This window comes from Ursus arctos, unplaced genomic scaffold, assembly GCF_023065955.2.
Source record: "Ursus arctos isolate Adak ecotype North America unplaced genomic scaffold, UrsArc2.0 scaffold_4, whole genome shotgun sequence".
Lineage (NCBI taxonomy): Eukaryota > Metazoa > Chordata > Mammalia > Carnivora > Ursidae > Ursus > Ursus arctos.
The window spans coordinates 51607105-51619920 of NW_026623056.1; the positions used below are offsets into that span (position 1 = coordinate 51607105).

The 12816-nt window shown below is 37.5% G+C and overlaps 1 protein-coding gene across 1 annotated transcript; it reads right to left on the reverse strand.

The window, feature by feature from the left end:
- Positions 1–4509: 4509 nt before the first annotated feature.
- Positions 4510–5433, reverse strand: LOC113256223 (olfactory receptor 5AC1-like). Its single transcript, XM_026499971.2, has one exon. It carries the CDS (start codon positions 5431–5433, stop codon positions 4510–4512), a length of 924 nt encoding a protein of 307 aa, XP_026355756.2.
- Positions 5434–12816: the final 7383 nt, after the last annotated feature.

A 12816-nucleotide genomic window follows, 5' to 3' on the forward strand; every position in this document is an offset into this window, starting at 1 on the left:
GTCTAGAAGTAATATTTAAATATGAGGCACTGTCTTAGTCCTTTCAGGCTGCCATAAAACAGATCACAAACTGGCCGGCTTATAAACAACAGAAATTTATTTCTCACAGTTCCGGAGGCTCAAGTCCAAGGTCAAGGTGTCAGCATTGTCGCATTGTGATGACGGTCCTAGTTCCGATTCATATTCAGTGCCTTTTCACTGTGTCCTCACACAGAGGAAGAGGCTGGGTTCTCTCCGGAGCCCCTTTTATAAGGCACTGACCCCATCATGAGGCTCCCCCACATGACCTCAGCAACTTCCATAGGCCCTGCCTTTTCATATCATCATCCCTGGGGATTGGTATTTTAAAATATGAATTTGGGGAGGACACAAATATTCAGACGAGAGCAGGTAGGCTTTCCTATTAAGAAATCAAAATTCAAAGTCTAAAGCGATCATCATATATGTTTGAGCAATTTTACTGCTTTGTGTTTCAAAACACAGCCCAGGCCCACCTGCCTCAGGGTTGCCTGGGCTACTTGTGAATAGTGCAGAGTCTCACACCAACCTACCATCTACTGAATCCGATGCCTGCAGGCTCACGCACACGGAAGTAAGAATGAAAACCTCAGGTGAAAAATCTCCACTTCGTTGGCTCTTCTGCTTAACTAAACCAGTTATAGACATTACATAGAGGCTACACTCTCCAACCAAATAATGTACCTAGTAGACACCTTGTAATAGCTCAGCTGACATTCAGTGGATTGATTATACTACAAGACAATATGGACAAGAACGGAGAACTGTCCAATATAAATAAAATACCTGCTGAAATATGGGACTCTAATAATGCAGGAGAAACATTTGTTAGGAAAGAATTGCAATTAACTTTTTGTGAACTGTCTGGATATGCATAGCCTGTCTCCCCAAACTGATTATCTGGTAGGAATGTGAAAGAAATTAGTGCTATCTACAATTATTTTATGAACGAATTTGTTTTCAGACAGCAACCTGCACTCCCTATTCACTAGCACGTAGATAATTGTGTCAGACTTCCAAAACCAACTAAAGAATCAAGAACCATATGAAGTTTTTACTTTCCCCTTAAACCAGTAGTTTTCAACCTGGGCTATACTTTTATCACCTGGAGGGATAAAGGTCAACAAATAGCTGGGTCACATCTCTGGAGCAGCTGATTTCACTGGTCTGAGATTGGGTCAGAGAATTTTAATTTCTAAGGACCTTAGGTGATTCCACCGAAGATTAAGAATCACTGCCTTAAATTTAAAAAGCCTACTATGCAATAGACATAAAATTTATATATCATTATTCCCTTTGTGCCATCACAAATGGGGGAAATAAAGATAAAAACTTGATCAAAAATTGCATAAACTATGATAAAGTAGTCATTTGACAAAACAGTCATTGTAATGGTCATACAGGGAAGCTTCTCTACTCAATTATCACCTACTCTTCATCGGAAACTTGCCACGTTTCTGATGATTGTCCCTAGTGACTGTCAACACTGGCCGCATATTAGAATCACTCAGAGAGGTTCAGAAAACTACCAAAAGCCTGGGACCCCATCTTAGAGATTCTGGTTTGTTCGGTTTGAAATGAGAAACAAGAGTGAGAACCATTGGGGCGCCTGGGTGGCACAGCGGTTAAGTGTCTGCCTTCGGCTCAGGGCGTGATCCCAGTGTTATGGGATCGAGCCCCACATCAGGCTCCTCCGCTATGAGCCTGCTTCTTCCTCTCCCACTCCCCCTGCTTGTGTTCCCTCTCTCGCTGGCTGTCTCTATCTCTGTCGAATAAATTAAAAAAAAAAAAAAAAGAGTGAGAACCATTGATCCATACCATCTGGGTGAGGAAGAAGAAGATATGCAAGCCTTGATTGGTGACATTTACTCACTACTTCTGCTACTTGTTATCAACGGAGTGTGATGTGTCAAAGAATTATTCAGTTTTACCATATGCTATACTTAAGAAGCTCCTGAAGTGCTGTCATTCTCATGGATTATGCAGCTATTAGTTGGATTCCAAACCATCTTTCGCATAAAATATAAAACCATGAAAAATAAAAGTTTCTACAAAGAACTCACAGTATCCTAAAAAAAGAAAAAAAAAAAAAAAACCAGCACGGCAACCTGAGTTTACAGGAGAGGAAGAAGCCAGGAAGCACATGTAGACAGGGCACACCGTGGAGCAGAAGGAGCTGTCCGGATTCGGCCAGCACCACCTCCTTCCAAGTGCCTCTTCAGCCCTGTGTTGGGTCTCACCTAAGACATTACAGTCACAGCAGCAGCATAGGCAGTGGGTTAAAAGCATGGACTCTGGCTCCGTGCTGCCTGAAATAATAAAGGTATAAAGCAGACAGAGAACATCCATATATCGACAGACAGCAACTGTGTACAGCCAATACCTAAAACAGCTGCATGGCACATAAAGAAAAACAAAAAAGAGAGAGTTTTGCCAGTGGCCTTGACTGTGGAGAGAGGGAGGCAAGAACTCCCACAGAGATTCTGCTCCCACAGGAAGCAGTCTGCTTCCAGGGAGCCCACACAGCAGAAGCAGGGCTCAGAGGCAGTGAGAGGAGCAGAGTCTGAGGAAACTGAGCTCCAGACACAGTCAGCCCCACCTCAGGCCTTGTTGTTCGATGACTCAGCAAATTGTTTCTATCCTCAAAAATAATAGGCTAGGTGTTAGAGGAATGTGTCATGTATACAGAAACACTTTTTTTTTTTTTTCTGGAGTTCGCCAAGGTCACTACTCATGGTTTATATGCTCCTTTTCCCTTGTATGGCCTGTAAGAGACATCTAAGGGTTATGAGAATCGGCTCCATCAATAACATAATGTGGGTCAAACTACCTCTCTTTCCTTTATTTTTGACTAAAATATTCACAGGGCCGTAAATAATAAAGTCAGGATCTCAAAAAATGCAAAAGGACCAGATAAAAAACATACATAGTTTTTATAACGAAAAAGCCAGTTAAGTTGCGTAATTACAAATTGACCAAGCACATCAGCTCTTTTAGGTAGCTGTCCATTCCAAGAGAAAAAAATGCAATTGGTGTATGTGTGTCAGACACAAGATGCTTAGTAAGATTGCTTATAAATTAAAAAATAGATGTTTTTAAAAAACTCAGAACTTTTCATTACATGGCAGGAAAACTACTTCCTCTTAAATACACAATTGTTAAATTTTTATGCCTTTCAATGATTGCAATGCAAATATAATTTTCCAAATTACTTTTAAACCTTGCAGAAATGTTCATTTTTTTTATTATGTTATGTTAGTCACCATACAGTATATCCTTAGTTTTTGATGTAGTGTTCCATGATTCATTGTTTGTGTATAACACCCAGTGCTCCATGCAATACGTGCCTCCTTAATACCCATCACCCGGCTAGACCATCCCCCCACCCCCTCCCCTCTGAAACCTTCAGTTTGTTTCCAGGAGTCCATAGTCTCTCGTGGTTCATTCCGCCTCTGTTTACTCTCCCTTCATTTTTCCCTTCCTTCTCCTACCGATCTCTGCTATGTTCATTTTAAATGCCTCACAAGGTTATATACTGTCATATTCAGTCTAACAATATTACTTTGGTGTACATATTGTTTGAATAATTATAAATACTCAAGAGAAGGTTTTGAAAATTACTTGCTCAGGAATTATTTAAAAGGGCATGAGAACTTTTTAAAAAGAAGTTTTATGCAGATTGAGTCTTCTCTTAAAAAAATATAAGCGCAAAAAAGTTTTAAAGTTTGTGTATCTGGAGAGGCGCCTGGATGGTTCAGTCAGTTGAGTGTCTGCCTTCAGTGCGGGTCATGATCCCGGGTCCTGGACTCGACCCCAAGTTGGGCTCCCTGCTCACCGGAGAGGCTTCTTCTCCCTCTTCCTCTGCCCCTTCACCTGCCTGTGCTCTCACTCTCTCAAAGAAAACAAATAAATAAATAAAATCTTAAAAAAGAAATGTGTGTATATCTGGAAACACAAAGCTCTTTCATGTTACAAAGACACAGTAATTTGAAAATTTCATTCCAGTTCCATCCTTGAGGATAGATTTAAAACAACACAAGGGGGGCACCTGGGTGACTCAGTCATTACGCGTCTGCCTTCGGCCAGGGACGTGACCTCAGTGTCCTGGGATCGAACCCCGCATCGGGCTCTCTGCTCCGCTGGGAGCCTGCTTCTTCTTTCCCACTCCCCCTGCTTGTGTTCCCTCTCTTGCTGGCTGTCTCTCTCTCTGTCAAATAAATAAATAAAATCTTTAAATAAATAAATAAATAAATAAATAAAAATTAAAAAATAAAACAACACAAGGTAAGTGGAGTCCATCCTTATCATGCTCATTAATTATTTGGATGATCACAAAAACTTAGGATGAAAACAAGTCTATCTACTCTAAATTTCTTCTTCATTCACCTAACAAGTACATATTAAGGTCCTACTATGTGCAAAAGCAAGGACACGTGTTTTATTTGACCAGAGTAAAATCTAAGGAATAACGAAAACTTTCCTGAGAAATATTTATTTCTTTATCATTTTTCTCAGTGCACCTAAAACTTCCTTGTTTCTTAGGCTGTAAATAAAGGGGTTGAGCAGGGGGATGATAATCGTGTAAAACAGTGAGTACATTTTATCCTGATATTGATCTGGGCCAGACCCAGGGCGCACATACATGAAGAAGAGAGTGCCATAGAACAAGGAAACAGAGAGCAGGTGGGCGCTGCACGTGGAGAAGGCTTTGCTCCTGCCCTTTTCAGACTTCTTTTTCAGGATGGCAAAGAGGACACGGGTATAAGACACTATGATGGTCATAAATGTAAAAGCTTGTATAAAAGCAGCAAAAATAAAAAGTACCAATGCATTAATAGATGGGTCAGTGCAAGAAATTGTATATAGTGGCAAAATTTCACAGTAGAAATGATGTATCATATTGGACCTGCAGAAGGTTAATCTGAATAATAATCCTACATGAATTGTGGGATGCAGAAAACCAATCACATAAGACAAACTTATCAACCAAGCACAGAGCCTGTTGGACATCACCACTGGATAAAGCAAGGGGTTGCATATGGCTACATAGCGGTCATAGGCCATCACTACCAGGAGAAAACACTCTGTGGTGGCACTGGACGCAAAAATATAAAACTGGGTGATGCACTCAACCAGGGATACCATTTGACTTTTGTCTAAGATGTTGACAAGCATCCTGGGAGTCACAGAGGACGAGGAACAAGCATCTGCAAAGGCCAAACTGCCAAGGAGTAAGTACATGGGGGTGTGAAGATGGGGGTCTTTCCGGATGAGAAAAATCAGTCCGAGGTTGCCCACCATGGTGGTGAGGTAGATGACCAAGAACACCAGGAACAGGGGGACCTGCAGGCCTGGACGATCTGTAAGGCCGGTGAGAACAAACTCAGTCACCTGCGTCTTGTTTGCCTCCATCATATGCACTCGGGCTGATCACTGCCATGAGAGAAGAGGTAAAGGAAAAAAACAATCAAGGGTCAGGAAAACTAGTTTGGGATGGTAATGTCTGTTCCCTATTTCAGATGTCAACTTCTCAACAAATGTGAAGGTACAGGGTTTCCCTTTTTTAGAAACACACTTAAGAGTATTAAGTATATAATAAATAATTTTGAGAAAGATTTTTTAAAGAAGGCTTTTAAGTATATATATCTAAAATTGAATATACTAACAATGAAATGTTTTTCAGAATTAAGATTAAAAAATACTTTTTATATGAAAATCTATAAAAGGAGCGGTGCTCCAGTTTCAAAAGCGTTATCACCCTTTCTCAGAAAATCTTGTGCTTTTCTCTTGAGTGAAAAAGGGACTCTATCTCTGATATCAGCAATATACACCATTCAATCCTTTTAAGACGTTAATAGGTTGAGTAATAAGACCATCAATATCCCATTACTTTTTTACTGTCCATTATCATTATTATTTGCTTATATGTTTATCAAAATCACCCAAATTCCTAATCAAGTCTTTTGATTTTACATTACTCAAAGCCCTTCCAAATTTTTAATTAGTACTTTTTAAATATCCCCAATAAACTCTCATACATGAACAAAAACATTCATTCAGTCAACGCATATTTATGGAGTGCCTCCTGAGTTACAGCACTGCCATCCTTAGCTCATGGAACCTCGACCAGGTGTTACACCCGGGATGATAAAACACCCTTCTTTTAAGAGGAGTGAAGAAAAAAAAATCTACTGTCTTATTTGCAGGTTTGGGAAGGACAGCCCTTAGGCTGTCATTTTCAGGCCAAGTAAGACAACTACCATCCCGGTAACTGAGAATATGTTTTAATATTTCAGAGGCACAAATTCTAAAACTACTGTAGGGGTTTTTCCCGCCCTTTCTGAGATTGCAAGTGAGACTATCAAAATCAAGGCAAATGAAACACTACAAATGGCACCATAGTTGAAAAAAATCACCAGTGTTTTGAAAAGGTGGATTCAATTTAAATAGTAAAAATTATAAATTCTGTTTAAAAGACAAATCAAATGAGAAAAGATGAACCACAGTAACAGGCAATGACTAACGTAAAGACAGTCAAGGCAGGTAAGAGCCCCAAACGACAAGTGGATCCACGAGTTTTATAAGCCTGGGAAGCAAGTGAGAAGGCTAGGTCCTGTGGAGACCCGAAGAAAACACCTCGGTCCTCATCATCACAATGTCATCAATGACAAATTATGCACAAGTCTGAACATAAAATATGTTTTGTGTATTCCAATCTCTCTCTTAGTATCTAAAGCGGGGTCTACCCATTTACAAACAGCTGATTAAGTATATAACCCTTCAAGGAACTATTTCCCAGTCTTGGATTCACAGCTCCCAGGCTTTTACGACAAGACCCCCCCAAGTGGGTGTCATTCCAACACATATGTGTTTTTTTTCTATAACCTAGTCACCAATTCTGTGAAGACTTCATTCCCCAAGTCTGTGCTGGCCTGAAACATTTCCCTAAAGGCCTTGCTTGGTTATTCAAAGACAGGGAACATACAGAAAATTGAGGGAAGACAGAGTTTGTGAAAAATTCAGTTCTAATGATAATAATGTTTGATATAATAATAAAAATATATGGAAGAATTAGAGTATGTTCTATAAAAAGGCACCTGGAGTTTTTTCCCCTGTAAAAGAGAAGCTGTTTTGAGCAAAACTGTTCTTCTCCATCTTCACTGGAAATAGGAAAAGAGAAAATTTGTTTGAGACTTTTACATTAGACATGAAGAAATACCAGCAGAGAGGCTGGTCACAGTGGCAGTAATCATCGAGTAAGCACGCTGCTGTCAAGTCACTGCAAGTACCAGATTATCCTTTACAGCAATGAGCTGTGCCTCTCAGTAGTAGTGGTGAACTTTTTTCTTAAACATATTTCCAGCGAAGTATCATCTTACAGAAGATCCAAATTGAAGGGGAAGTCATAGACTCTCTTAAAAGCCCCATAACTCTATGATTCTTAACAATCAGAATTCTTCCTCATTCTAGTTGTGTTCCAACGAAAATTAAATGCCAGAATGAATTTTAATTTTCAAAGACACAAAAAAAACTAAATACATCGTTTCTATAATTCATTATCCTGGCCAAAAAGAAAAAAAAAGTTAATAAAAATGTAACAAAATTTCAGAGGCTTTGAATCTCAATTCTGTCTCTGAATTACCACATGATTATTAGCTTTATGACCCTTGTTTTGAGGTTCTCCTCTAAAGCACTGGATTGCCTCAAGCACATTCCCACCCACAGCCTGTGTGACTCGGACTCCTCTCTGCTACGTAGTAGGTAGCATGACATGGTGGTGAAGTGCACAACTTGATTGTGCTTGGGTTCGATTCTTCATTCTACAAATATATACTTTATATCCAAAAGTTTTCAGAGGAAATAAACACAATGTTTATTTACCTATTCAATTCAGGGTGTTCCATTTGAAAGATAAGTCATCTGAAAAATATTTTTCACTAATTTTGAGAGCTCACGAAAAACTCTTGGTACTAAAATGGTATTGCCTATCATTTTTCATGGAAAGAATAATTGCAATAAAATAAAGCACTGCATTCTCACCCAATTCTTGTAAGAAGATGCAGAGATGCCATAAAACGTAAATTTTCATGAAGAACTCTGAAGATACAAGAACAAAACGGTCAAAGACGACTATTTGTCTCATGCTATTTTTCCTTGAAAAATGCAGTTTGGAAGGAAAGATATTTATTTCTTCCCATCGGCAAACCTGTTTGCGAAGAGAATGTTGAAACTCCCTCAGTGCCACCAAAATATTCCCTGTAGAATGAAGTCAATCTACTGGGCATTATAGAGTAATCAACAAATCAGTTAAAATCTACTCTTCTGTAACTATTATTTTTGTAGCTTATTCCTTTCTTCTGCAAACAAAAGCATTACAGGTTAATGGTAGGAAAAAATCGAAAATGTAAAAAAGCAAAAAGAAAACAAATTGCTATAATTTCACTAATCATTGATAAGTGTAGTTAACTTTTTAGTATATATTTCTCCTATCATTTACCCATACATGTAGCTATATTTAGGTATACTCTATTCTATGTAATTAATAAATAGATTTATATTTACATAATATATAAACATTTTATACATACATATAACAAAATTATGGCACTGCTATACATAATTTTTCATAAACTACTTTTTACTTAAGTACAGTTAACATACAACATTATATTAGTTTCAGGTGTACAACATAGTGGTTTGACATTTATATGTTATAAAATGATCACCATATAAGTATAGTTAACATCTGTAATCATATATAGTTATTACAATATTATTGACTATATTTCCTATGCTGTACTTTACATCTCCATTACCCATTTATTTTATAACTGGAAATTTGTAGCTCTTAATCGCTACCTATTTTGCCCACCCCCTAACCCTTTTTCTCTGGCAAACACCAGTTTGTTCTCTGTAATTATGAGTCTGTTCTTGTTTTGTTTGTTTGTTTTGCTTTTTTGATTTCACATATAAGTAAAATCATACAGCATTTGTCTTTCTCTGTTAGAATTATTTCACTTAGCATAATATCCTCCAGGTTCATTCATGTCGTAGCAAATAGCAAGATTTCATTCTTTTTTATGGCTAAATAATATTCCATTGTAATACGTGTGTGTATTTGTGTTCATATACACAAATACACATCTTTATCCATTCATCTATTGATGGACACTTAAATTGCTTTCATATCTTGGCTATTGTAAATAATGCTGAACATAAGGGTGTATGTATCTTTTTGAATTAGTGTTTTCATTGTCTTTGAGTAAATATTCAGAAGTGGAATTACTGGATTGTATGGTACTTCTATTTTTATCTTTTTGTGGAAACTCCATACTGTTTTCCACAGTGGCTGCACCAGTTTGCATTCCCACTAATAGTGCATGAGTGTTTCCTTCTCTGCACATCTTTGTCAACACTTGTTATTTCTTGTGTTGTTGATTTTGGCCATTCTGACAGGTATGAAGTAATATCTCACTGTGATTTTGATTTGCATTTCCCTAAGGCTTAGCATTGTTGAGTGTATTTTCATGTATCTGTTGCCCATCTCTATATCTTCTCTGGGAAAATGTCTATTCAGGTCCTCTGCCCATTTTTTAATCAAATTGTTTGGGTTTTTTGAGTTGTGTGAGTTCTTTATACATATTAGATATTAATATCCTACCAGATATGTCATTTGAAAATATCTTCTCCCATTAAGTAGATTCCCTTTTTGTTTTATTGATGGTTTCTTTTGCTGTGTGAAAGCTTCCTAGGTTGACATTGATACAAATGCTTATTTTTGCTTTTGTTGCTCTTGCCTGAAGAGGCAGAACCAAGAAATTACTGCTAAGACCAATGTCCAACACATTACAACACAACCCATGTTTTCTTTTAGGAGATTTATGGTTTCAAGTGTTACATTTAGGTTTTTAATCCATTTTGAGTTTGTTTTGTATATAGTGTAAGAAAATAGTCCAAGTCCATTCTTTTCCATGTAACTGTCCCATTTTCCCAGCTCCATTTATTGAAAAGATTTCTTTTCCCCATTGTATTTTCTTGGTTCCTTTTTGTAGATTAATTGACTGTATAAGTATGGGTTTATTTCTGGGCTCTCCATTGTGTTCCTTTGGTCTATATGTCTATTTTTGTGGCAGTGCCATACTGGTTGGATTATTATAGTTTTATAATATATTTTGAGGGGTGCCCGGGCAGCTCTGACTCTTGATTTCGGCTCAGGTCATGCTCTCACAGTCCTGGGATAGAGCTTCAAGTCAGGCTTCATGCTGGGCTGGGTGTGGAACCTGCCTGGGATTCCCTTTCTCTCCCTCTGCCCACCCCTCCCCCCCATGTGTGTGCACAGTTTCTTGCTTATGCACTTTCTGTCCTAAAAATAAAATAAAATAAAATAAAATAAAATAAAATAAAATAAAATAAAAATATATTTTGAAATCTGGGAGTGTAATATCTCCAACTTTGTTCTTTCTCAAGATTGCTTTATTTGGCGTCTTTTTTGATTTCATACAAATATTAGGATTATTTGTTCTAGTGAAAAATGCCATTGTATTTTGACAGGGATTGCATTGAGTCTACAGATTGCTTTCATAGTATGGACATTTTAATAATATTAATTCTTTCAATCTATGAGCATGGTTTATCTTTCTATTTATTTGTATCATCTTTAATTTCTTTTATCAATGTCTTCCAGTTTTCATAGTATAGGTTTTTCAACTCCTTGGTTAAATTTATTCCTAGGTATTTATTCTTTTTGACTCAATTGTAAATGGAATTGTTTCTTAATTTCTTTTTCTGATAGTTCATTATTAGTGTGAAATACAACAGATTTCTGTATATTAATTTTGTATCCTGCAACTTTAATTCATTTATTAGTTCTAAAGATTTTTGGCGGAATCTTCAGGATTTTCTGTATGGAATATCCTTTCATTTACAAATAGTAACACTTTTGCTTCTTCTTTCCCAATTTGGGTGCTTTTTATTTCTTTTTCTTGTTTGATTTATAAAGTAGACTTTCCTATTAAGAAAAATAATTCAAAATCTAAAGTGATGGTCATGAATGTTTGAGCAACTTTAGTGCTTTGTCTTTCAAAATGTGACCAAAACCCCATCTGCATCAGAACCACCTGGTGTGCTTCTGAATAATGCAGAACCTCAAACCCACCAATGTTCTACCGAATCTAATACCTATGGGCTCACACACACTGAAGTTTAAGAATGAAAATCTCGAACGAAAATCTTTGTACCATTGGCTTCTCTTCTGCTTAGCTGGCCAGTTGTTAATGTTAAATAGAAGCTATTCACTCCAACTGTATGAATTAGGTAACTAGTGTATGCTTTTAATAGCTCAACTGATATTCAAGGGACTTATGTATTATACTACATTATTCTGAAGACCAAAAGGAGAACTGTCCCTCATAAATAAACTACCTGCTGAAATATGAGACTCTTAGAAGGCAAGAGAAATATTTCTTAGGAAAGAATTCCAGTTAGGTTTTTGTGAACTGTCTGTATATGCATAGCCTCTCACCCCAAACTGATTATCTGATGACATATTGAAAGAAATTAGTGTCATCTGTAATTTTTTCATGAATGCTTTGTTTTTAGACAGCAAACTCCGGGTCTAATTCACTACCATAGAGACAGTTGTGCTGGATCTCCAAAAACAATAAAAGAATATTCACATGGGGTAAAATGGTAATGCTATGTATAAATCTTACATCATTAACCACGAAAGACTATGGACTCTGGGAAACAAACTGAGGGTTTCAGAGGGGAGGGAGGCAGGGGGTTGGGATAGGCCATTAATGGGTATTAAGGAGGGCACATATTGCATGGAGCACTGGGTGTTATACGCAAACAATGAATCATGGAACACTGCATCAAAAACTAATGAGGTACTGTATGGTGACTAACATAACATAACAAAACTTTTTTTTAATTATTAAATAAATAAATAAATCTTACACCATTGTATTTAAAACAACTAAGGTCATATATTTCCTTTATCAGACATTTATGTATTTCAGCACTTCCCATATATCAGAGCCTATGCTCTGTGGCTTCATACATATTCAACTCACAATCACCAGTGGTTACTAAAAATAGTAATAGGTTTGCTACATGGTCATAAAGAAATTCAGGAATTGAAATGGTAATGACTGAGAATTTTCCCCCAATTAATGTTAGACACCAACCCACAGATCCATGAGGCTTAGAAAACACCAAACAGAATAAATGCCATAAAACTATACCTACGCATATCATTTTCAAACTATACAAAATCAAAGATAAAGTTCCAAGAGAAGCCAGAGGGAAAAAACACCTCACCTACAGAGGAACAAAGGAAGAATTAGGTCTGTATAGTTCAGTTAAACTATTCCATAATGTCAACGCTGTGGCGTTTATTTTGTGTGGCTAAGTGGTTGCAGGAGTTTTGAAGTGATTCTAGCCCCTTCTGCAAGAGCACACCCTAGATAATAGCCCACACAGTCATGAATGTACATTCCTGTTGGACTTCCCCAAGCCCCTGGTGATAAACAGTCTCTCCTGCTTCCCAGCTACTTCTTGTGTACTCCTCAGATAAAACCCCCTCAGAGCTTATCAAAACCCCAATCTTTTTGGTTTGAATTGACCAATCCAGCCTTAGGTTGGGGACCTTAGAAACACTTTACCTACAGACCTCAAGAAAGGCATATGTCCCAGGTCCCCTTGCTTGCACTCTGCCTGTACCCCGCCTTGATTCCCTTGTGTGGCCCTTCAAGGCAAGTCGTGTACTTCCTCCAGGACCTGTGAGTAATAAACTTT